Source organism: Hibiscus syriacus, unplaced genomic scaffold (genome assembly GCF_006381635.1).
Source record: "Hibiscus syriacus cultivar Baekdansim isolate YM2019G1 unplaced genomic scaffold, ASM638163v2 tig00000340_pilon, whole genome shotgun sequence".
Taxonomy (NCBI): Eukaryota; Viridiplantae; Streptophyta; class Magnoliopsida; order Malvales; family Malvaceae; genus Hibiscus; species Hibiscus syriacus.
Window position 1 is genome coordinate 8,924,865 of NW_024061783.1, and position 27,236 is coordinate 8,952,100.

A 27,236-nucleotide genomic window follows, 5' to 3' on the forward strand; every position below is an offset into this window, starting at 1 on the left:
AAAGTTTTTCTCTTTTAGAGAGGGAGGGAAAATAGAGAAATGAAGGTTGAAGGCCTTTAGGGGTCGATTTTGGGGTATTTATATTCCTCCTCATACAACGTCATTTTGGGGAGGGGTTATATGTGTATTTAGCACGTGGGAAAATCATTCCTGCAATCTCTCTAGTTTTGTAAATTTAAGATTTAGTCACTGAAATTAAGTTTCACGAATTTTAATTTTAATTTTAATTTGGATCTTGGATTTTATTTTGTTTTTATTTTAGTCATTGAACGTATTTATATGTATTTTGTGTAAAATATCTGATTTAGTCCTTAGATTTTGATAATTTTATTTTGATCCTGAAATTTATTTATGATTAAATTACACTGCCAGTGCCTCGATTGTATGACTTTTCTGTTCTGGCCATTACTTTTGTTTGTTTTGCATTTTAATCCTCTATTTTTAATATTTTTTAATTTTGAATATTATTATTGGTTTATTTACATTTGAAGCACCTAATTTATGATATATTTGCAATTGTTGCCTAGATATTTTGTTATTTTTATCATTTAATCACTAAAATTATTATATTTATTATTTTTATCCTTTATTTACATATTTATAAATTTATTACTAAAATAAAATTTTCATATATTATTTTTTATGTTTTAAATAAATTTATTTTTATTGTATCTAAAATTTAGGGTAATACTATTTTGTTCGAGAAATCTATAAAAAAAATATCCCTTAATTGACTAGGGAGGTATTTTCAAGAATTATTCGTATAAAATAATATCCCTTTTTATTTTTTATTTTTTTTATAAAATATCATAATTTAAATGTTATTCAAATTTGTCAATTTCAATAATTAGATGACGTATAATCGTGTAAATACCAATTTTTGGGCGTTGTGGGGGTGTTAATCCTTCCCCACATATAATCGACTCCCGAACTCCTTTCAAAATGAATCTCTGGTCAAACGCAGATCAATTTTTTTATCTTTTCAAATTATTTTTTTAATTATTTTAAAAGATATTTTTAGGTATTCGACTTACCTAACCCAAAAGTTGATGGCAACTCCAATTTTTTCTATTAATGTATTTATTTAAAACCTAACATGTTCTCAATATTAAGTTGGATCGATCCTCGAAAAAGCCCTAAAAAGCTGCGGGGACCGTTTCGACAATAATGCAACTTGATATGTTTATGGTGTTGGTTTTGGCTTTGTTTGGTTGCAACTTGTCTTCTTGTTTAGTTATATTTGATTTTTTCTTTGGTATTATCACATATACTCTTTTTCTCCAACTATGATTAGGGGGGTTTTAATGAGGCATGTGATAATATTTCTTCGTGTATGTTTCCGTTAATAAATGCATATCTTTTACTAAAAAAACCTTAACGCACATAATTTATTTGTCCGCCCCCCCTTGAAATACAAATAAGTGGTTGTTGATTAGTCTTCGCTTGGTTTATCCTTTGTTATTTTAGGGATTGTTTGTTAAGTACGAACGCAAATTTTTATCTTAGGATGTGAATTTATAAAATTTTAGAGGTGGACGAACTTAAAAGATTTCAGGGAGGGTGAAAAAAAATTATCAATAGAAAATATACATAAAAAATCTAAAACATAAGAAAATTTGAAAATTTTCATGGGCGACTGCCCCCACCTGCCCTTCGATCCATCCATGTCGCTTGCATTTTCACAAATGTTTCTTACTTTGATCATCTATGCATAAACTCAATTGGCATTTCAAGGAAGATTTCAATCTTTGGTTCATATGTGCTATGTTTAACGACGGAACACAATGGAGCCTAGTGAGGGCCATAGCCCCTCAAAATCTAAAAAAGTATATTAGATATTTAAAATTTTTAAAATATTTTAATTTGGTCCTACAAATTTTTAAAAAATTCATATTAATCTTTCATTTTTAATTTTTTTAAAACTTTTAATTTAAACCTCTAAAATTTTAAAAGTTTTAACCCCTTAAACTCTATGACCAAGTTCAGCCATTGGCTACGTTAACAATTACTCAATTTATTCATGGAGTAGCAAATGTTGGCTTCTTTGAACCCAGTCTATGGATTGAATTGTCTAACTAGGGGTGAGCTAAGATCAAGTCAACTCGAGTTGAATCGAGTCAAAATATTTTAAATTTACGAATCATATTTTATAACTTAAACTTTATTTAAAACAAAATTCGAGTCGAGTTTTAATCACCCTTATATCTAACTGCTCAGACAAAATCTCAATTCATCAATAATATCTACTTTACATGTACATAAGCTTGAGAATTAAAATCAAGCTTAAAGTTACATATATAAAAAGTCAATAATTAGATATGACATCATGCAAAGATAGATAGAGGGGATTGGGAGTAATCGATCCCTGAATTTTTAAATTTTTCATATAATTTAATTATTTTTATATTTTTTATTGATGATCTAATTTTTGAAATTTTATCAATCAAGTTATCTAACTATTTAAATACATTCAATCAAGCCACTTATTGTTAACCTTTTACGGAGAAGTTGACAGGTCAGTTAAAAAACTTGGTATAATTACATATTTGGTCAGTAATATTTACATATTCTATCAATTTTGTCCTAATTTTAATAAATTAAAATAAATTTAACCTTCGAATTAGACCATGTCATGTGTCACTAGTGTCAAAGTGTCATGACATATATTGTCATCCGATTGGAGAATTAAATTTATTTTAATTTCATAGAAATATTTTTTTCATCAATCAAAGGGTGACACGAGTCACCCTTCGGTGGAAGAAAATAAGGGAGCTGAAAAGGGGAGCAAGGAATCAAACTTGGATTCTTTAGGTGTTAAAGTAGTCGTTCAACTATTAAGCCAAGCAGATTATTTGATTTGAAGTAGACTACATATGGTATATATTCTATATATTAGTCTAAACTTAAATTCTTAATATTTTATATATTTTAACTTAAATTTACATATTAAATTAAATTCATGTCTTAACATTAAATTTTTTTATTTTAAATTATTAAACCTATTTTATTCTTTTCTTTTCTTTTCTTAACTTAAATTTATTTTTATTTTAACTTAAAAATATATTTTAATTTTATCTTAACTTAAAAGATATATTTATTTTTATCTTAACCTTTAAAATATATCTTATTTTTATTTTAACTTATTACATATAGTATATTCTTAATTATTAAATATATTCTATTTCTACCTTAAATTATTAAACATAATTTATTATTACTATAACTTAAAATATATATATTTTATTCTTATCTTAACTTTAAAATGTATATTTATTTTATTTTAATTTAAAAATAAATTTTATTTTTATCTTAATTTTAAAATATTGTAAGAATAAAATATAAATATTTAAGTTAAGGTAAGAATAAATTGTATCTTTTAAATTAAGATAAGACTAAAATATATTTTTTAAGTTAAATAAGAATAAAATATATTTTTAAGTTAAGATCAGAATAAAATATATTTAATAATTTATGATATAAAAAAAATATTTTTAGTGTTAAGATGTTTTTTAGCATTAAGTTGTTAATTTAATTTAATATGTGAATTTAAGTTAAGATATATAAAATATTAAAATTTTAAGTTTAGACTAATCTATATATATATATATATACTATATGTAGTCTGATACTATATGTAGTCTGTTACAAACCAAATAATCAACTTGGCTTAATAGTTGAATTGTTGCATTAATACCCAAGGAATCTAGGTTTGATTCCCTTACTCCTCCCAATTCAACACCCTTGTTGGTGGAATATGTAAATAACAATGATCAAATTTGTAATTATACCAAGTTTTTATATGACACACCAACTTCTCCGTGAAAGGTTAACGACAAGTGACTTAATTGAATACATTTAAATAGTTGGATGACTTGATTGATAAAATTTCAAAAATAGTGATCAAAATAAAGATAATAGTCAGGTGGTCAATAGTATAGTTTACCCAAAATATATTAAGTATACAAATAAATTAGTAAATCTCTTATCAAGTAATTTTGTTTAGATTCAAATCCCAGCAATGGTGTTTTACAAATTAATCTGTTGTTTTTCTCTTTCGGATTATGAGAAACAAAATAAAAAAGAAAAAGAAAACAACAAATATTTAGGAAAACAAATCTACAAAAACCTTAAAAAATTTAAATCCTTTTAACCTATTTCAGTTTGGAACACTATTATCATATCTTACGCTCGTCATTCCTTTATATCATAAGAATTGTTTTCCCATTTTACAGTGAAAGATGAAACAAAAGAAATTTACTTTAAAACGAAGGAGAATTTTTCTAGAGAGATACTTTGGGAAAACGTTTTACGTCCAATGTGTTTTTGGTTCGTATAATAATAATTTTTTTTAAATATTAAGGGGAGTTACGTTTTATTTTAATTATATTTTAGAAATAATAACTGAGTAAATGAATAACATGAGTTTTGGAAATAATAAGTCATTAATAAAACTATGTTGTTTTGGCATACTTTAATATCATTTAACCTTAAAATTTTAAAATTACGTGAAAAATGATTTAATGAACAATTCAAGCAAAAATGTCACGTCATCATCCCATTAAATCATTAACAATGAGCTAACATAATTGCAACTAAATATATGGAGGCGTTTGGTTCATGGAAAAGATCATTATCATGAGAAATGATCTTTTCTGAAATCATGTACCCACATTTCGTTTAAGAACATTCCCTTTTGGGAGTAATAAAATATTTCCTACAATAATAATTTTGGGGTCTTTTCTCGGGAATATCATTCCCTCCATTTTCTTAGGTGTTTTATAATTTCCTTCTCTTAGGACAATAATACCCCTGACATAATATTTTGGTTCAAAATGTTGTATGTAATTACATGAATATAAATCCATTTTATTTTTTAAATGGTTTCATATTTTTAGTACTTATTATAAATTAATATGATGCATATAAAATAAAAATATATCAAAATTTTATTTTATTTTGATTATTATTTATTATATTGATGTAAGTATGTATATATCTCAATATTATAATATCTAAAAGTAAACACATAATTATATTAATGTAAATATGTTTCTACATTTTTTTAAAAATAAAAAGTAAAAAAAAAAATTAAGTTATTTTCCTACAAATTTTGTTAAAATATATATAAATTAAAAATAATAATTTTCTATGAGCTTTCATGTAAATATTTTAACTTTAATATTGAGAATTCAACTTGTTAGAAAAAAAATATATATTTCAAGAATAATTTGTAAAACATATATTTTTCATATCTTATATTCCTTCAACTAAACATTATAATCTTATATTCCTGCCGAACAAACCAAACAAAATATACAACATTCTCAGTAATATGACAAGTAATGTACAATCTAATAATCTTATTTCAAATGTAATTTTACATTCCGTAAACCAAACGACTCCTAAAAGTGCTAAAATTGACAAAATTAAAAGTTCAATAACATAAACGAGTCTACATTTAAAATTTAATGATATCTAAAGTAATTTTCCCTTCATATAATTGTTTTCAATATTATTAAAATGTTTAATGCAAATTCAATCAAGGAATATATATATAAAGACAAGATCCAATTACACAGAAAAATTTTACAAAAATTTAAGAACGTTAAATGAGTTAAAATAAACGACTAAAATTGACAATAGAAAATAAGAATATATTCACTTAAAAAAAGCAAGTGTTATATGAACTAATATATATATATATATATATATATATATATATATATATATATATATATATATATATATATATATATATATATATATAGTGCAAGTAGATCCTAACTCATATATATAAAAAATAAAATCGTGAAAATAAATGCCGAAAAATGATCCGATTTATTTATAAAGCATGCATTCTTTTATTGATCATCTCTGTTAAATACTCAAATATAGAGAAGTAAATACTATCGACTTTCTTACTAATAAAAGGTGAATCAAACTTTCTTTCTAACAAGGTATATCTAAAAATGATAATTAGAAGTAAAAACAGGGCAATCAAGGGGGCTTCGTTTTAAACCTATTACCTTAGAAGAGAAATGTGCCTTAATCCATGACTCATCATCAAGTGTCTCACCCGAAAGGACCGGAGATGATTTCATTGCCCAGCGGGCACAAGATTTTAACAGTACACCTTGACAAGCAGTGTCAAGCGAACTTAAAAGTCGACCGTCAACGTCACCTATAAAAATTACTTATTCCCCACCTCCAAACATCCTCATCATGTCTTTGCTCGAACCCATTTGTTTCATCAAGTTCTGCAAGCCACCCATACCTCCGATCTGCTTAAGCATTTGAGGCGGGAGGACCTTGCTCATGTGCTGCGCATTCATGTTGCGCGACAAGGCACTCATTTCACCCTTCTTTGGGATTTTAAGCCCCTTCATCTTACTCCATAACTTAGCAAGCCGTTTGTATTCCTCCATCATTTCCATTACCTCTCGAATATAACGACCGGATCCCCTTGCTATCCGCATCATCCTTGACTCGATCATGAGCTTCGGGTTTGAACTGTCTAACTCTGCAACAAATAAACAATCAATAATAAATGAAAAGCTGATGATTCTTTTAAAATACTATACTCCAGCAATATACATGTCTCAAGAAACTGAATAAAGCAGAACATTCGCTTGCCTTCATTCGTCATTGAGTCCATCATGGTCATGTAGCGTTTGATCTTTGCCTGGCTTTCTTTTTCACGACCTTTTGGCATCAGTTCAGAGCTAAATCCAGGAAGCATTGAGAAAACCTGCAGAAAAGCAACCAAAGCAAAATTATTAGCTTAAAAATTTCTCATGCAAATCAACTCAACTATATTGAAAGAAGGAACAAAGAAGAGATATTCGGACGATGGGGATTTTCTAAGGGGGAGAGAACCACTATCCAAAATCCTGAATTACAGCTTTACGTTTTCTTTTTCTTTTTTTTGTCAAAAATTGCAAATACATCAAGTGAATAAATGCAGAAAGTACTAGCTTAACAGGAAAGGAGAGACTTCACTACAACAAGATCGATATTTTCTCAACACTAAGAAACAAGATAGAAACAATTGGACCTTCTTAAGACTAATTTTCCCAGGACATCAGTCGTATAGTTTATCAGAATGTAAAGTTCATGCCAGATAAATTAAGAGGCAGCAGTTTCGGCATTAAGGAACAAACTAGGATCTCAGAACATGGAGGGGAGTGCCACCTCTTTCATATAGTTTTATATGTTAGGAGTGCAATGGCCTTTCATTTAAGCTTATATTATAATTATCATGTAAAAATCTTCTCTCTTATTATATAGACCCTAGAACAAGAACAGGCTTTAAAGCATGTAATTATGAAAGATGTGCACCAATATAAATATAAAGACTACAGGCACAATAACAAAATGAGTGAGAAAGGTAGAGAGAGAGTGAGGGAGAGTTCGAAGGGTTTTGATTGTCCGGTCAGAAGTAGTTCTTTGTCTGGAGGAGTATTGTGGGTTGCATTCGTGGATAATCTTAGTAGGCGAGTACAGAGAAGTGCATTATGGGATCGTTTTAGTCATTATGGTAAGGTGATTAAGGTGTTCATTCCATTTGTTAATAGGAGACCTTATTACAAGGATAGTACGTTTGCCTTTGTGCATTTTGCTAGCAAAGATGATATTCATCTAGCAATTGAAAAGATGAATAACGTCTCGATCGATGGGAGGAGAATATCGGTGTCGATTGCCAAGTATCAGAAGAAAAGTATTTCGAGGAGTTTCAAACGTACTAGTGTGGCGAGGTCTTCAGATGCTGGTGTAGATGGGTTGCTTAGGGAACTACCATCATCTCAAGCTGCAGGTACTGGAAAGAAGTAGATGATGAATAAGTTTTACAATGGAAGGTCATACAAGGAGACGACTGTGGGTGCAAAAGAAGTTGAGGGCCAGAAAGTGGGGTGTTTTGGAGCTAAGAAGGAGGTGAAGCAGTTGGAAGTTTTTATTCCAATGGAGGATAGATCATGGCTGAGATCGTCGTTAAATGGTATTTGTAAGCCATTATTCGAAGTTGAGTTTGTGCAGAGGGCGTTAAGAACTGAGGGAATCAATGTCAAAGTGGTTCAATGGGGTTATGCAAAAAAAGCATGTCTGGTAGTTTTCCAGACTGCTGAGGAGAAAGTTGCAACGATGGAAAACAAGTGGGAGGCTTTGTCCTTTTGGTTCGAGAGGTTGGAGCACGTTATGGAAGAAGAGGGTGTGCCATTACCTTACTGTGCAGTTTCTATGATTGGTGTTCCTCTAAATTGTTGGTCAGTTCCTTTCTTCACAAGTTTGGCGTCGAAATGGGGCAAACTAGTTAAGATACAGGAACAAATTGCTAACAGAGTGGATTGTAGAGTAGCTCATATGTTATTGAGGATTGAAAGCCCCTTTGATATTTCTCCCCATGTCATTATAAATACATATGGGAGATCGTTCATGATTTAGATTAAGGTGGAAGGAAGTGATGATTTTTTTCCGGAGTTAGAGGATATGGTTGAAGATGATGGAACAGTAAATAATGAGGATAACTTGCTGGAAGAGAGCAGTGGGGATGATTTTGAAGAGCAGGAAGGGAGGTTGGGTATCCAGACGGTGTCAGATTTTCAAAACAATGTACAAGCATGGGTTTTGGACTCGTCACAAGGGGAGTGCACAAATTTCGATGGGCGGTTGGTAGGAAAAGGGGTTTTTCAAAATTTAATGGCAGTTATGAATGTGCTGAGGAGACAGTTCTGGGTGATGTCCAGGGAGAGCAGAGAAGGCTGGGGCTGGTACAGAAGAGAGAGAATGGGTGGTTAATAGGGGAGAGGTCTCCTTGGGGCTTGATATTGTTGACCAAGTGAATGGGCTTAATGATACCATGGGTAGGGCCCATTCAAGGAAGTCCAAGTTCATATAGAGGTGGTTACAAGCCTGATGAGTTGGTTGATATTAGAGGGAAAGATGGAGATCTGCAGCAGCCTGTTTTGGAGGGATCAGTGTTAGATTGTGCAACAGTTCAGTTCAGGGAATCAAATAGCGGAACGCAACCGCAATATCGGCCGCTATTTCGCGGTAGCGCCGCTGTCCGAAACCGATATTCGGGAAAATTACGGTGGGTAAGGAAATCACGACAATAGAGGTATGTCGCGGCCGCTATTTAGTGTTCAACGGTGAATAGCGTCTATAACGGGACGCTATTACCGTTATTCACAAGTTTTCGCATGAAAGAAACCACTGCCCTAGCTTGCTCTCATCATCAAAATAGAGCAAACATTAAAAAAAAAGAGAGAAGCAAGCAACTCCAGAGAAAGTGAGTAAGCCTTTTACCCGGTTGAGAGCTGTCCGATAAGTAAATGGGTCTTCATTTTTATGCTGATATTTGCTCATTCATCTTCTTCTTCACTTGCTGAAGATGGTATGTACTATCACTTTCCTCCATTTTTTTGAAGCTCTAATTTGCATTGTTTATGGATTATGCTTTCTGGATTTCTTGCTTTTGTTTGAGATCTGTTAATTCCTTTAGCTACAGTAGCTTGAGGGGGGAGTTGAGACTTGAGAGACAAAGATGGATGTGCCGTGAGACGGGGTAGGGAGTTGATTTGGGTGGGAGTGGGAGTGGGTTTGGGTAGGGGGAATTAATTTTAATTTTAAATCATTAAATTATAATTTAAGAGAGAGTAATGTGGGGTTATGGGTTGTCTTTGATTTCAAATTAGAGATATTTTTTTATTTTTTAAATAATTTTTAAAATTATTTGAAGAGTTAAGTTTTTTTTTTAAATAATTTTTAAAATAGAATTTTAAAGGATATATTAATTTGATACCCCTCCCACCTTTTAGAATTTATAATTTAATCCTTAGTTTAAAATGTAAACTTTTATTTTTATTTAATTTAGTCCTAATTTCTATTTAGTTAAACTATATTATATATATATATATATATATATCATTTTCGCTTAGAAAACATATTAAAAATCATTAAAAATGATTCATTATAATTATAATTATTTTTATTATATTTTAGGATAAGTTGTACAAAATTTAAAAAAATTCACGACCGTGACACTCGCAGTGATCGCGATGGCATCCATTATGTCCGCAACCGCGATAAACGCGACGTGACCGAAAACGTGACCGCGAACGCTATTTAAATCCCTGGTTTAGTTTGGATCGAATGGGGTGCAAGTTAATAAAGTTCCTACAAGGAGGTGTTCTTTTTCCCCTCCAACAAATCGAATTCGGCCTAATAGTGCTGCTACCATTCTCTGTGACAGAGTTTACAGCAGGTCTACTAAGAAGAGTAGAAGAGGTGAATCGGAGAAGGATTTTTAAGAAGTTGAATTTTCGACTGATAAAGATGAAATGGAATTAACTTGGCAGGTTAGCCAAATGTTAGGTGTTTAACTTTAAGGGGGGAAAGAAGGGTTTTGCCGAGAAATATTCAGAGTCTAATTCGGCTAGGAGGGAGAAGGGTGGGTATTAACCCTTTTTTGGTTGAAGGTTTCTAATTATTTTTTATGATTCGTGTATCTTGTGTCACTTGAAATATTAGGGGTTTAGGTAGGAAGGAAAAGGCTAGGGCGGTGAAGAAGGTGGTTGTAGATAAGAAACAGTCTTTTCTTTTTATGCAAGAAACGAAATTGGAGGTGATTAATATAGGTATGAGAAGGAAGTTGGGGTGTAAATACTTAGGTGGGTTGGTGGAGTCTCCGACAGTGGGAGCATCAGGGGGTTTGGTTACTCTGTGGGATGAGGACTGGTTTGTACCTCAGTTGGTGAAGATTTCTCCAAGGTTTATAGCTTTGAAGGGTACAGTTAAGGTGAACCAAGAGGTGTGTTGTTTTATTAATGTTTACGGGCCCTCAGTTGAAGCTGATAAAGAAGCATTTTTTGTGGAGTTAACCTGTTTTATTTCCTCATTGGGATGTCCATTATGTGTAGTTGGAGACTTTAACGCTCATTTGTCTCAGGAAGAGAAGTTGGGGAAATCACTGAATGAGAATTCAATTGCATGGTTCAGGGGATTTCTGTTTCAAGCGAATTTAATGGATCTGCCTTTGGTGGGAGGGAGTTTCACTTGGGGTAATAATAGGTTTCTTGTTTCAGACGTTTTTTTAGGATTATTCCCGGATGTTGTTCAGAGGTTATTACCAAAATCAATTTTAGACCACAATGTTGTGGCTTTGGAATCCAGCAAGATAAATTGGGGTCCGAAACCCTTCAGATTGTTCAATTATAGCATGGAGGAGGAGGGTTTTAAGGAAGCAGTGGAAGAGAATTTCAGAAGTGAAGAGTAGGAAGAGGCTAAGCATTGAGGAGGTTCTTAGACAAACAAAGGTGGAAATCAGGAATTGGTCTAATAAAAGCATAATGCAATTACACAGTTTGTTTGACAGTAAAGAGAGGCTAATCTCGAGTCAAGAAGTTCAACTACAACTAAGGAATTCTCTCGTTTCTATGGTGGATGTTGCAAAAGCAAAAAGTGAACTATGGTCATTGTATAAAAAAAAGAATTAATTTGGTTCCAAAAATCAAGGGAGTAGTGGATTATGGATGGGGATCGGAATTCAAGGTATTTTCATCAATGTGCTACAAATAGAGGGAGGATTAATGCTCTTAATGCTTTGGATGCCAATGGTAATGTGATTGAGGAGCCAATGATGATAAAAGTTGTTGTTTTTTATTTTTTCAAGAATGCTTACAATGCCATTCCAACGGCTGAAGTTGAAAAGCTGGAATTGAATTTTAATAAGCTTTCGGAGGATCAAGTTGCACAATTGGATATGAATTTTTCAGAGGGGGAAATTTGGGAGGCAATAGTCTTCGGATAGCAACAAAGCTCTGGGTCCAGATAGGTTGAATATGGGATTTTTTAAGAAATTTTGGCCGGTTTTGAAAGGAGATATTCATAAGTTTTTCAAGGATTTTTATGAAGGGAAGAAGTTTGGGAAAGGTGTCAATCATTCTTTCATTACACTAATTCCGAAGAAGCAAAATCTGATTGCCATTGAGGATTACAGACCAATTAGTTTGGTAGGGGGTTTATATAAAATCTTTCTAAAGTTCTGTCAAGAAGGTTAAGGCTGTGAATGGGAGGGTTGATTGGTCAATCTCAATTTACTTTCATTCCGGGAAGACAAATTTGTGACTGTCCCTTAATTGCTAATGAGGCCATCGATTTCTGGAGGAAAGGAAAGGAAGGGAAGGTCTCGTCTTCAAAGTGGATTTCAAGAGGGCATATGACACTGTTGATTGGGATTTTTTAATTCAATCTATGGAGTGTATGGGGTTTAGTAGTAGGTGAAGGTCGTGGGTATACAATTGTTTAAGTTCAACTTCTATTTCAGTTCTCGTTAATGGATCCCCTACTAAAAGCTTTAAAATATCTAGGGGGCTGAGACAAGAGTGTTCTTTATCCCAGCTACTGTTTAATCTAGTGGGTAAGTTTTTGAATTTGTTGTTATCTAAAGCAGCAGTTTTGGGGCTGTTTGAGGGTTTTCAAATAGGTTCTGATAATTCTTCGTCGATGCTGACTCATTTACAATTTGCGAATGACTTGATTTTTTTTTGATAGGAAAGAAAGGCCTCGTTAAAACCCCCCTTCTTAACTAATGACCTTGTAGAAAGGTCATTAATCATAGGAAGGAGGGAAAGAGTGCCTTGGAACTTTTATTAATAATGAAAGTTACATAATAGTAAAAAATAACACTAAATTGCTTGACATAAGACTGAAACACACCTCCCATCATAAAAACCTACACCCAAAATTAAGAAAATAATAAAAAAACCCTTACAATCACCCAATCCCTTCTTTAGCTAAGATATCTGCCTCTCCATTACACAACCTATGAATAAACCTAACTGAATGAACCTTATCACTAATAAGCCTTGAAATCTGAAAAACAATAGGCGAGAATAAAATAGGAGCCAGAACCGGTGAATGAATCCATTCCACTGCAGACGAGCAATCACTTTCGACGATCAACCTAGCTACTGCAGCCCACCTAGAAGACAGAAAAATATCCAAGCCTCTTTTAATAGCTTTTAATTCTGCCAGAGGGGGGATTGCTTGACCAATACTCTCGGAGAAAGTCAAAAGAGTGCAACCATTCCAATCTCTTAATAAACCTCCAATACCTCCAGCCGAATCAATCTGCCTAACGGCTCCATCTACATTCATCTTTAGGAAGTCCACTGGTGGGGGTAACCAGCGCAAAACAACACTCTCAATAACCTTACTAGAAGAAACACCATCTGCTAGAGATGGATTACCAATCAGCGCATCCTCATGTAAAGTTATACCCGGAAATTTGGCTAGGAACCATTTAGCAATCCTGAATCTAACAATGAAGAATAGTGACACTTTGTCAATAGGAGTTCCTTCGAAAACCCATGCGTTCCTAAATTTCCATACAGACCAAAAGATGGCTCCCGGAATAAACTTCCAAATCGTAGATTTCGCCCTCAACTCACCCCAGTAACAAAGAAGAGAAGGAGGATCCTGTGGTAGAACCATGGCAATATCCCAGAAATTTGCTACCTTATTCCATAATTCCCAAACCACCGTACAAGAGATGAATAGATGCTGCACAGATTCCTCCTGATTCTTACAATAGGGACACAGAATATCATCCCCAAGGGGTATACCTCTCTTGACCATATTTTGTAAAGCTTCGAAGGGGCAGTTAGCAAATCTGAAGAGGGTCCTGGTTGTATTTGAGTTGTGTACAGGGCTACAACTGAATTTGGTGAAGAGCAGAATTTTTGGTATTAACTTACAAGATCAGATTGTTGGGGAGTGGGCAGAATCTATTGGTTGCTTAAGAGACTCTTTTCCGACAGAATATTTGGGATTACCATTGGGAGCAAAGAGAAATTCTATTCAACTATGGGATCCTATTGTGAAGAAGTTCTACCAGAAATTGGCAGGCTGGAAAGTATCTTCTCTATGCATAGCAGGGAGGACAGTTTTGATAAAATCAGTCATGAATTCACTTCCTAATTATTATATGTCAATGTTCAAAATGCCAGTGGTTGTGAGGAAGAAACTGGAATCAATTATGGCCAACTTCTTGTGGGGTTCTTCGGCTGAGAAGAAAAGGTTTCATTGGGTTAACTGGAATGTTGTTTGTAAAAATAAAGAGTTGGGTGGTTTGGGAATTTCGGATCTTAAGCTTCGAAATAGAGCTTTAATGGGCAAATGGGTTTGGAAGTTTGGTTAGGACTCTTGGTGGAAGACAATGATATGTTACAAGTATAATGTCAGAACGAGTTCTATTGTTTTAGATGATAATTTGCCATCTAATGTGTCTTGGATTTGGAAAGGTGATGTAAATAACTATCGGACTAATGACTCATTTGGGTTATGCTTTCGAAATAATGTTGTGCTTCAGGTGGGAAAAGGAGATTCAATTAGATTTTGACATGATTCATGGATTTCTAACTATTCCTTGAAATCTATGTTTCCAAGGATTTTTGCACTGTCAGTTAATAAGGGGTTGTGGCTGATTTTGGGTGTATGTCTAATGAGTGGGTGTGGGATTTACAACTTAGGAGGAACTTAATGGACAGTGAGTTTGATCAGTGGATGGAAATGATTGTTCTGTTGGATAATTTTAAACCTCTGTTGAAGGGTGAAGATCGCTTGGCGTGGAATGGTAGTGGGGATGGTGTGTACTCGGTTCAATCTTGCTCTAGATTAGTTTCAAGTTTGTCAGAATCAGATAATTCATGGTTGGAGATAGTGTGGAAGGGTTTTGTCTCACCAAAAGTGGAGATTTTCATTTGACAAATTATTCATCAGAAGTTGGCTGTTAAAACTGTCTTAATGAGAAGAGGAGTCAGAAATATTGAATCCCCTTTATGTGTTATGTGTAGTGGAACCAGAATCGGTTAGGAACTTATTCTTTTCTTGCGTCCAGGTTTGGCAGATTTGGGTCAAACTCCTCCGTATGTGGAAAGTCAATTCAGTTCTCCCTAATAATCCGAAAGGTTTCTTGCTTTCTTGGCCGCAATTAAGACCAAATTCGTGTATTTGGAGATTTATTCCCGGAGCTGTTTTGTGGTCTGTCTGGCTGTGTAAGAACCAGATTGTATTTAAGAATGGCAAGTTGGATAGTGCTAATCTGTTTTTTTTTTTTTGGTGAGGTATAGGGTGGCTTCATGGTTTTTAGCTAAAAACAAGGATGTGTCTATCCAAGTGGACAGCCTTGTGGGAGATCTTTTTTTTTAGGAATTGAAGGCCTCGTTAAAATCCCCCTTCTTGATTAAAGGAACTTATAGAGAAGCTCCTTAATCAACGGAAGGAGAAAAAGAGTGCCTAAAGATTTCATTAACCAAAAGAAATTACATAAGATACAACCAGATAAACACCCCCAACATAACCAAAAAACCAAAAAAGAACCAAAGACAACCCTATACAACAGAACTAACTCAGCCTAAACCAACTAAGCTACTAGCACAGTATAAATTTTGGCTGAGCTGTTAACCAATTTAGCAACAACAATGAAAGACTTAACGGCTAAACATTTCCTGGAATATAACAGAAAACAGTACAACCAAATGCCTGAAACAATTAACCAATCCCCTCCTTAACTTGTCTACCTCCATATTACAAGACCTAGGAAAAAGCTCCAGCAAAGTTGGAGGGCCTGGATTTGTAGATACTATGAAAGAATCCATCATCTTGCCAGCCTCAATATCAACTGACTCATTCCAAAAAAGCCAAATTGGCGGATTTGCATAAGTCCCCCTCTAACTTTAGATCCTCAAGAGTAAAATGGTGCCCTCCTCCTACAGGTTATTTTAAGATGAATGTTAATGGGGCTGTTAATTTTTATTGGAGAAGAAGTGGTATTGGTGGAGTTCTTAAAGATGCCGATAAGAACAAGTTGGTTTCTTTTTCTAGAGCACTAGGACCTTGTTCTCCTATTCTTGCTGAGATATTTGCTATCAAAGTGGGGTTAGAAGTGTTTTTTGAGTCAGTTTGGACGGACAAAGGATTTCTGATTTTGGAAAGTGAATCGTTTCTTGCTGTGAAGTGGATCAACAGCCCGAAACTTTGCCCGGTTCACCTTGTTGACCTGATTACAGAAATTCAGAAGACAATTGTGCAGTCTAATGTTATAATTAAGCATATCAGGAGATGTACTAATGTGGAAGCTGATTGTCTAGCTAAGTCAGGAATTGGTTAGTGAGTGAGGTTGTTCTTATGAGTAGTGGTTATGGTGTATTATTTTGGTTATGGTTCTATGTTAGGTAATTTTATGTATTGTTTGGAATCTTATGTAATTTTGGGTTATTAATAAATTTAGGCACTCTTTTCCTCCTTCCGCTAGTTGTCTCTTTGCAAGAGGCAACTATGAGGGAGGTTTTTAATGAGGCCTTCTATTCCTATCAAAAAAAAATCTTCTCTTATTATAATCTGTCTATTCCACAAAAGTTCTCCTAGTCTAAACTAAGGTGTCACCTATTTTGATTCCTTGCGAGGAGGTATTAAGGGTTGATTATAGAATCAGATTGTAAAATGGTAGTGGAATGGGTTAAGAATGGAGCTATTTGTCCTTATTTGTATGCATTAATTGTCAGGAATATAGCGGATAAGCTTAAAGAAGTGGAGGGTGTTATTAGATGGGTTGCTAGGACAACTAATATAGAGGCTGATGGGTTGGCTAAGTCTGGTATTGGTTAATTTCAGTGTGATTTTTTGGGGTATTTTATTTTGGGTTGTTTGTAAGGGTTTTATCTTGATGTTGTAAATCTTATATATATTTTTATTAATGAAGTATAAGGCACTCTTTTCCTCCTTCCTCTGATCAAGGAAATCATTTTGAGTTCCTTAATCATGAAGGGGGTTTTTAATGAGGCCTTCAATTCTTATAAAAAAAAACTAAGGTGTCACCTATAGAGCAAGAATTATTAAGGAATAATACTTTGCAGTAAACTGCAACAATTGCAAAAATGTCTGACATCAAATGGTAAACTTTTATCAATATGCATCTCTGAGAATCTAAGAACCATAAACAACCAAAATAAACATTCAGTCATCATATTTCACATATATGAACAGCAATGCAACATGGCAAAATTATGAAAAGGAGCAACTGTTAAAACAAAACACAAGTACTTAAGAATAACCTGCCCAATTGGACCCATTTTGAGTATGTTCTGAAATTGTTCATACATAATCCTTAAGGTAAAGGTCCCTTCTGAAAGCTTTTGGAGAAGCTCAGGTTGTTGATCCATGGGAACAACTTCATGAATTTTGTCCATGAATCCAGATAAGTCACCCATGCCTATTTAGAAACATAAACACCATTATAATGTTTCACACAATCATCATCATTCTGGAACTCATTTCTTTGGTTAGAAGAATTCATAACAATCAAAGCAGATGCATACCTAAAAGGCGGCTTACAAATGGTTTAACATCGAAAACTTCAAACTCATCCATGTGCTCCCCAGTACCGATAAAAATGACAGGACTCTTAGTTGCAGCAACCCTGGTACAAACCACAGAAAGAGAAAAGCATGAAACCTACATATCATCAGAACTCAGCTTAATGATAGAGAAAATGAAGATATTATCTTTAGTAGATATACAAGTGAAGGCAGCAAGCACAGTACTTACGCACTGAGAGCACCACCACCCTTTGCATGACCATCCATTTTAGTAACAATTACAGCCCCGACTGCAACGCTTTGTTTAAATGCTTGAGCTTGATCAAAGGCAGCTTGACCTATACTACTATCCATAACAAAAATAACAAGATCTGGTTTCTGGAACATACAGAAGAAGTAAAAAATAATTAGTGGGAAGATTAGCATCAATTATCCTGAGAATAAAGGAATATCTCAAATCTGGATAATACCGTCGCTTCAGAGACTTGACGCATTTCCTCAAACAACGCAACCTCCTGTTTATGGCGCCCACTGGTATCAACAATGATAAGATCACAGTTTTCCTTCTTAAATCTCTCAACACCTTCCACAGCAATTTTCACAGGATCTGATTCCATGTAGCTGCAGATATACCAAGATACATCATTCTAAATAATCATGGGAATCTAGGGAAAAAACATGATAGAGCGAGAGTGAGAGAGAATCCGAAAGGTAATCAGTCCTCCGGTGAGGAATGGATGGCGTTTGTGGATAATCCGAGTAAGAGAGTCTCTAGGAGAGTAGTAAGGGAACTATTCTAACATCATGATAATGTTCTGCGGGTCTACATTCCGAGTATTTCCAACAAACCAAAGTATAGGAACCATACGTTTGCATTTGTTTAGTTCGCGAAGGAGGAAGGATTAAGGAAGGCGATCGTGAATGTTAATGGAAAGTGGATCGATGGAAAGAGAGTATTTGTAAGGGTTGCAAAATATCAGAGTCATCGGTCTAGGTTAGTTGCTACTACCAAAACCCAGATGGAAGAAGAGAAGTCAAACAAGGGCGAGAACAGGAGAAGAAGCGAGGGAGCATAGTCTTTGAGTAGTTTGAGGGATGGAAGAACATACAAGTATGCTCTGGTCTCAAACGAAAGGCCGAGGGATGAACAGGCGATTAAAGATAATAGAGAATGGCGTATGGGAATGGTTTCCGGGAAAAGGAATGTGTGGGAGATGCACATCCCTTTGGTTGAATCGGATTGGGTTAACAGCTCTTTAACAGGGATCATCAAACCTCTTTTTGACTTGGAACTGGTTCAAAAGGGTCTGGCTAGCGATGGGATTAATGTTAGGATCGCCAGCTGGGGATGGAACTCCTGCATTATCCCCTTTGGTTCGGCTGAATAACTAGCGGAGATGTGGTCGAAGAAAAAGGAGGAACTATTCTTTTGGTTTGAATGGCTTGAATCTCTTATGAATGAGGACGGTATCCCTATGGCTTTTTGCTCGGTAGAACTGTTTGGAGTTCCTTTGTTATGCTGGAATGTTCTGTTCCTGGAAAAACTTACTGGGCGGTGAGGGAAGCTGATGTGCATCCAGGAATCGACGGTCAATAGAAAGGACATGTCGGTAGCAATGGTGCTGCTAAGGGTGGCGAGCCTTTTTAATGTACCAGAAACGATCAAGCTGGGATCTTATGGGAGATCTTTTAAGGTGAAATTAAAACTGGGGTCGGTGTTTAGAAGACAAGATGTTATTTCGGAAAAGTCATCAGAGGTAGCTGCTGAGGGTGTGTAAAGTGAGGTTGCAGCGTCAGAAGAGGAGGAAGAAGTCGGGCAACAGAGGTGGTAGATCTGATATGGCAGTTGAGGATACTAGGTTAAGGGTGGACACGTGGTTGAAAGGGGGTGGAGTGACTGGATTTTCAGGCGGATGTGCGGGCCAGCAGTTAATGCGACAGATGAGAGAAGGGGAACAAAAAAGAGTACGGGTGTCAGATATAATCGATTATGGGAAAACATATAGAGGGGATTTTGAGGGACTCAGTTTAAGAAAAAATGTTAACCTGGAAAGTAGTGAACAAGCCCAATCCGAAGACAATTGTGAGCCCATTTCCACCAAGTTTAGATGGGTTCTGTCTGGGCCTGTTTTGAATTTAGCAAACATGGGTTATAGAAATCAAAATGAGGTTCGGGTGGAGCCTCAAGGAGTTTTGGAGCAGTCTGTCCCGGAGGGAGTCGAACGAGGGAATGTTTTAGCCGATGTGGGTGTTTTTGGGGCTGGGCCAGGAAAATTTTTAACGAGGAGTTTGTCATCCTCGCCAACAAATCAAAGAAAATCGAGGAGTGCTGCTACTGTTTTTTGTGACAGAGTGTACAGTAGACCGAGTAGGAAAAATTCTACAGTTAACTCGGAGATGGGATTTTCTGCATTGGATTCTTCGACAAAGAATGAAGAGCTCATTTCTACTTGGCAGGTTAGCAGAATGTTGGGTGTATCCTTTAGGGGAGGGAAGAATGTGTTCGCTAAGAAGTTTTTGGAATTGAACCCGGGCATGGAGGATAAGAATTAATCTCATTTCTCTGCATTAGGTGTATGCATTGTTTTCAATATGGTTAAGTTCTTGCGTTACGCGGAACATTAGGGGTCTAGGGAGGAAGGAAAAGGTTAGGGTTGTAAGAAGGATGGTTGTTGATAGAAAGCCAGTGGTTTTATTCTTGCAAGAAATGAAAGTTGAAGTGGTGAGACCAGCTTTGATGAGAAGTTTATTGGGGGGGAGGCTCTTCTTGGGATCGCGGTTTATCTTGCAGAAGGATCTTTTGGAGGTATTATGAGCCTTTGGGACGAAAACTGTTTTGAGCCTTTGGGAAGAAAACTGTTTTGAGCCTCAGGTGCAGGAAATATCGAAACGGTTCGTGGCAATAAAAGGGAAGTTCAAGGATAGTCAAGAGAGTGTTTGCTTAGTTAACGTGTACGGACCTGTTATTGAATCGAAAAAGGTTTTTTTTGAGAAATTGATCAATTTCTTAGGCGATGTGGATTGTCCGTTATGTGTGGGTGGAGATTTTAATTCGTATTTATCTCAGGAGGAGAAAATTGGTAAATCGCAGAATATGCATTCGTTGAGAGCTTTTAGGGAGTTTGTCTTTCAGGCCAAATTGGTGGACTTACTGTTGGTGGATTTACTGTTGGCGGATGGCAGCTTCACGTGGAGCAACAATAGGGATGACCCTTCGTTTGTTAGATTGGATAGGTTTCTAGTGAACACATATTTTATGGCGATGTTTTCAGATATTGCTCAGGTCCTACTTCCAAAGTCATTATCGGACCATAATGCAGTGGTGTTGGAGAGGAGTGAGGTTAATTGTGGTCCGAAACCTTTTAAAATGTTCAATTATCTTATGGATGAGGCAGGTTTCCAAGAGATGTTGGAGTTGAGGATTAAGGGGTGAAGAAGGACAAAAGAAGAGGAATTGAAAATATGTTAAAAGAATTGAAGAAAGCAATAAAAAGTTGGTCCTCTAATAATCATTTGAAGCTGCCGAATTTGATTGTGAGCCTGGAAAAATCAATTTCTGAAATGGAGGCAGCAGTGTAGTAGGGGTTTGCTCTGGAGTCGATGGAGTCAATTGCGAGAGTCAATGAGTTGTGGTCACTGTACAGAAAAGATGAACAGATTTGGTTTCAGAAAGCTCAAGCGAAATGGATTCAGGATGGCGATCGGAATTCAATATATTTCCACCAGTGCGCATCAAATAAGGGAAGAGTTAATCCCCTGAAGATCTTGGAAGTGAATGGTATGGTCGTTTCGAACCCGGGTGAGATAAAAACTAGTGTTTTTGGGTTTTTCAAGAAAGCTTACAATTTGAAGCCAACTTTGGAGGTGGTGGAGTTTGATCTTCCGTTCAATAATTTAACCGAGATCAATGTTCATTGCTGGAAAGGAAGTTTTCAGAGGAGGAATTATGGGAGGCTATTAATTCGTCAGATAGCAATAAGGCATCGGGTCCGGATGGTTTGAACATGGGGTTCTTTAAAAGATTTTGGCCGCACTAAAGGAAGATATTTTGAAGTTTTTTTGAGGATTTTTACTCGGGGAAGAAGCTGCGAAATGGTGTGAACTATTCGTTTATTACGCTGGTTCCGAAGAAGTCTAATCCGGTTGGTATTGAGGACTATAGGCCAATTAGCTTGGTAGGAGGGATGTATAAGATCTTGTCGAAAGTGCTATAAAAAAGGTTAAGGGTGTGCTTAGATTCGCTGATCGGCCACTCGCAGTTCGCGTTTATCCCAGGGAGGCAGATTTGCGATTGCTCCTTTATAGCAAATGAAGGCATCGATTATTGGAGGAGGAAAGGAATGAGAGGTATTGCTTTCAAAGTGGATTTCAGAAAAACTTATGATTCAGTTGATTGGGCTGTTTTGATGAAAATTATGGAGCACATGGGTTTCGGGCAGAAATGGCGTTCTTGGATCTTCGAGTGCATATCCACAACTATTTCAATCCTTGTTAATGGATCTCTGGCAGAAAGTTTCAATATATCAAGGGGATTACGTCAAGGATGTTCTTTATCGCCGATGTTATTTAACTTAGCGGGAGAGTTGCTTAAGCTGTTGCTGTCAAAGGCGGTTGAGTTAGGATTGTTTAATGGATTTCAAATTGGTTGCGAAAGTAATTCGTTTTTGTTATCTCATTTGCAATTCGCTGATGACTTACTAATTTTTTGTGGCGCGTCAGAAGGGCAATTGAAGAATGTTAAGAGAGTTTTGGTTGTTTTTGAGATGTGCGCAAGGTTACAATTAAATCTCTCGAAAAGCAAGATTTTTGGAATTAATTTGGATTGGGTGTTTGGCTGATTTTTTCCGACGGAGTATCTTGAGCTTCCTCTTGGGTCCAGGCGGAATTCGACAGTGTTATGGGAGCTGATTATCCAGAAATTTTATCAGAAGTTGGTTGGATGGAAAGCTTCGACGCTTTTCCTTGCTGGAAGGGTTGTGCTGGTGAAATCTGTCCTTTCTGCGCTTCTGATCTATTGTATGTCTTTGTTCAAAATGCCTTATGGCGTTTGTAGAACGTTGAATTCAGTTATGGCAAACTTTTTATGGGGGAGCACAACTCAAAGAAGTAGAGTTCATTGGGTTAATTGGTTGCAAGTCTGCAAAACAAAGAGAGTAAGGGGGGTTGGGGATCACTGATTTAAAGCTCATGAATAAAGCTTTATTAGGTAAGTGAGTTTGGAAATTTGGAAATTTGGAAGCAAGAAAGAATCCTGGTGAAAAAGGATGGTGTGCTCCAAGTACAGATTGGATAGAAGAGAGATATAGTTGGATAAAAATCTGTCCGCCCAATCTTTTTGGCTTTGGAAAGGAGTTTTCAATAACTTCTGGTCAAATGACACATTTAGCCAAGGGTCACGCAATCATTTGGTGATGCAAGTTAGGAAAGAGAATTCGTTTCTGTTTTGGCAGGGATGACTTTGCAGCCTTCCACTGAGGAGGAAATTTCCTAGGCTCTTTGCTCTCTCGGTTAACAAGGATGGAGTTATAACAGATTTTGGGTCGGTAATTAATGGAAGATGGGTGTGGGACATCCAGATGAGGAGGAATCTGTTAGATTGGGAAGTGGATCAATGGATTGAATTATTATCGTTATTTGACAAAGTTAGTGTTAGTGTGGGTGATGATGATTGGTATGTTTGGAGAGGGAATGGGGAAGGAGTATACTCGGTTAAATCGTGTATTAAAGTAGCTACAAGTTTTTCGAATCCGGATTTGCTCTGGTCGAAGTTTGTTTGGAGCTTTTTTATGGCAGATTTTTCACCAGAAGATGGCAGTTAAGTCTGCCTTAATTAGGCCGGGTGTAAACGGAATTGTTGATCCTTTGTACCCATTGTGTGGTTCGGAAGTGGAGTTTGTTTGTCATTTATTCTTCTCTTGCAGATCGGCTTGGGGTGTGTTGGTGCAGTTCTTGAGGATGTGGAACCTATGTTCAGCCTTGCCCAATAGTCCCAAGGAATTCATATTCTTTTGGGCTGATTTAATTCTGAAATCTGAGATTTGGAAATTTATTTCGGGTGTTGTAATGTGGTTCTTTTGGAAATGTAGGAATCAAATGGTATTTGAAAATGGAAGTTTGGATCAAACCTATATGTTTTTTCTGGCTAGATATAGGGTGGTTGCTTGGTTCTTGGCGAAGAAGTCCGTGTTTCCTGTTGCACTTAATTATCTTGTAGGTGACCTAACATTGGCCGATATACACAATGGTATGTTGAAGAGAATTCCTCCATTGATAGGTTGGTGTCCACCCCCTTCGGGGTGGTTTAAAGTAAATGTGGACGAGGCAGTAGGCTGTGATTGGAGGTGCAATGGTATTGGTGGACTGCTTAGGGATGCTGAAGGCAAGCAGATGGGGTCTTTCTCGGTTGCGTCTGGACCTGGTCCTTCAGCCCTTGCTGAACTCAAAGCAATATAAGCTGGGTTGAAGACGTTTTTAGATTCGAAGTGGAAAGATAAGGGGCGTCTCATTTTGGAGAGTGATTCTTTGGTAGCTGTGAATTGGATAAAAACCCTGAAGATAGTCCTGTTATGTTTAGCATTCTGGTTAAGGAATTAGCTAAGAGTTTGTTGGATTCTAATGTGATGTTAAGGTTTGTTAAGAGAAGTATTAATTGGGAAGCTGATGGTTTAGCTAAGGCGGGTATTGGGTAATGTAGGCTATGTTTTTGTTGTTTTTGGTCTTTGTTTCGTGTGTAAGTTATCCTTTGAGGGGAGAGGTGTTGGTTTATGAGAAAGGTTGTAATCTGGGGGGTTTTACCTAGGCTATACACTATGTTTCTATTAATAAAATGTGGGCACTCTTTTCCTCCTTCCAATGTCTGTCAAGGTACCTTGTAGTTTAACGGTTATGAAGGGGTTTTTAACGAGGTCTTTTTCTTATCAAAAAATAAATAAATAATCATGGGAAAACTTAAGTGATGAATACTTTCTCTAGAGTTAAAATCCACACCAGGAATTATGACTATAAACCAAGAGTATATATTCCAAAAATAAAATGAAAGTCATTTAGATCCACCAGGAAGGATGGAATAAAAGGCATTTCATGCATGTCAGACAATAACATACTTAGGTGGATGCAATAAGAATATATAAAAATGCATAGAACAAACATTATTTAGTCAAGACATAGAAAAGGAAACTAATTAAATGCATGTAATGCTAGTATTTTCATGCTTCTCTATTACAACCTTTTAACACTTAAGAAACACTATTAATCAGCTACATGCCTTAAACCATTGTTGAAAATTAACTAGAGACAACACTATTCTCTTCTCACATCCTCATGTAAAGAACTTAAAGTAAAAAAAACCCTACCATTATGTGAAACAAATAGTCAACCAAACTCCACATTTCCATACCACGAAAAATGAAAGAAAAAAAGACCTCCCATAAAACGGAATCTTAGCTTTAGTAGCATTTTGTTTCAATTGATCAAAAGCACCAGCTCTGAATGTATCAGCACAGACTAGAGCTGGTATCCAACCTTTTTTCTGATGATAATATGCATATTTTGTACAAGTAGTTGTTTTTCCAGACCCTGAAAATATTCATAAATAGATACCAACATATAAATTCAGGTCTTACATATGATGTTAACAAAGCAAAGCATTTGAAATATAGCAAGAAGTTTCAGAAAAATAGGAGAAAGGCAGTTCTCAAGACCATCTGTACCATAAGTCAATCTTCATGAAGATGTAAAATGAAAGCTTACCTTGTAAACCGACGAACATCACAACACTTGTTTTTCCTTTCTTAGGAGTGAAAGATGGCTTCCCAGGATCCAACATCTTACAGAGCTCATTAAAAATTGCCTATAATGTAAAACAAATCCTTTTAAGAAACCAACTATCTATAATAGAAGTAAAGCTTGCATTAAACACTCTTCTTTTGTGAAGTATTGGATTAAAGATATTCTATAATATGGAAATGTTCACACACATACACACACACATATATATATGTGTATCAGAATTTCAAGGAGTAAAGATGAGCGGGAAGAAAACTCAGAACTCCAAGAAATCCCATTAATTTCAGTAATGGATTAAGACATAGAATAGGATCGCGAGGAAATTCCCAAAATTAATAGAATGGCTCACGATACTAAGATTAAAACGGAAAAAAAACGTATTTCAACTTGAAAGAAGTTCCCAATTCGAAGAGAAAAAGAACAAGCGCAGAACTAATACCAGAAAGAGAAATACCTGTTGGATGATTCTGCGCTTGTTATGACCGGCGGCTAGATCATCGAGATTGACGATCTTCTTGATATTAGTTTGCATTTCACGAACGAGCTTGAATTGAACATCGGATTGAAGAAGGCCTCTGGTGATTTCGTTAAGGCATTCGTTTAAAACCTTCTCGTCGATTATGGTGGCATTGCTCATCTGCTGTATAGCCCGGGAGATGCTCCCTCCTAATTGCGCTAACACCATTTTCGATTTTTGGAGAAAATCAAATGGGGGATACTTCTCTGCTTTATGAGGAAATTAGGTTTTTTTCCCTCTATCTGAGAAATATATGAATCGATTGTTCAATCAATCTGATTCTGATTTGATGAAGGGGAAAATAGAACGGAGATGCGGTAATTCAAGTTCTGAGGAAATGTAAACCGGAAAGTAATTGATTTGGGCTGAGTTCTGCGCCACCCACCCAACTCTTTAGGTTTAGGTTTTAGCCCGTGAGAGAGGCAACGTATTTTAACTCGTTAGTTCGGTTTAGGCTTAGTCACTATAATAAACAACCAGAGCCTGCTTATTCAACAAGTCGATCACGAGTTCGTAGTATTCAATTTGTGCTTATTAAAACATTTTATTGTTCGACTTAATTTGATTCGTTGTTTGTTAAATTTGTTAAAATTATGTTCAATTCGTGCTCATTAAAAAAATTATTTTTTAACTTGACTCGTTGCTTATTAAATTCATTAAAAATTTTATCTTATTTTTCAACTATAGGTAAAATCTGCTAATACTATATAGAGTTTAATATAAACATAAATTAATAAATTTAACAAAAATAATTGTGTATGAAGAAATTTCAAAGTCTAAACTCAAAAGTAACCATCCACAAATACAACAAACTAACATATTAAAACTAAATGACAATCCATAAATACATAAAACTAGCGTATTAAAAACATTCTTGAATAAAAAAAGAAGTTTAATGATACATAATCAATCTTAAAAATAAGGAAATCAATATCTTTTTACTCTATTCATGGTTGCTTGCGATCACTAAATTACTAAAAAATTATTAAAAAAATAAACGAGCTACTCGCGAACTTATCAAGTTAAGTTAGAATTTGTTCAACTCAACTCGTTAAGGTCTCGAGTCGAACTCAAATTCAAATCGAATCAAATCGAGTCGAGTTTTAATTTAATCGAGTTCGAATAGCTAATTTTTGAAAGGGTAAATTACAATACATGCCAATCAATTTTTAGTAAGGTTATAAATAGAATATTGAATTTTAAAAAAAGTTGCAAACAAGTTAATTAATCGTCTATTACAAACAAATCTTTATGTCATTAAGTGCATAACGAACATCAATTTTTAGTTGCAATTGAATGATCTAATTATAACAATTGATAAATTGAGTGACTTAATTGTTATAATTTATAAATAGAGTAATTTAATTGTAACTAAAAAGGTAATTTTCATTTTAATTTTAATGGTAGAAAGACTTGTTTGTAACAAATAGCTAATTGAATGAACTACCTGTAACTTTTTTAATTCAATGATCTAGTTATAATCTTAGTAATAATTGGGTGACATACAATATAATTTACCCTTTCAAAAATTTTGATTTCTTCTACCTTTATCTTGGTTT

General features: G+C 35.2%; 1 protein-coding gene across 1 annotated transcript; it reads right to left on the bottom strand.

Annotated features, from left to right (window-relative positions):
• Positions 1 to 6,038: 6,038 nt before the first annotated feature.
• On the bottom strand, positions 6,039 to 25,893 carry LOC120203883 (signal recognition particle 54 kDa protein 2-like). Its single transcript, XM_039204038.1, has 9 exons — positions 25,615 to 25,893; positions 25,125 to 25,224; positions 24,797 to 24,950; positions 17,846 to 17,996; positions 17,605 to 17,753; positions 17,376 to 17,476; positions 17,112 to 17,269; positions 6,634 to 6,748; positions 6,039 to 6,520 (listed from the first exon to the last, which is right to left on the bottom strand). The coding sequence occupies exons 1-9, from the start codon at positions 25,843 to 25,845 to the stop codon at positions 6,195 to 6,197; spliced, it is 1,485 nt and encodes a 494-aa protein (XP_039059969.1). The 5' UTR covers positions 25,846 to 25,893; the 3' UTR covers positions 6,039 to 6,194.
• Positions 25,894 to 27,236: the final 1,343 nt, after the last annotated feature.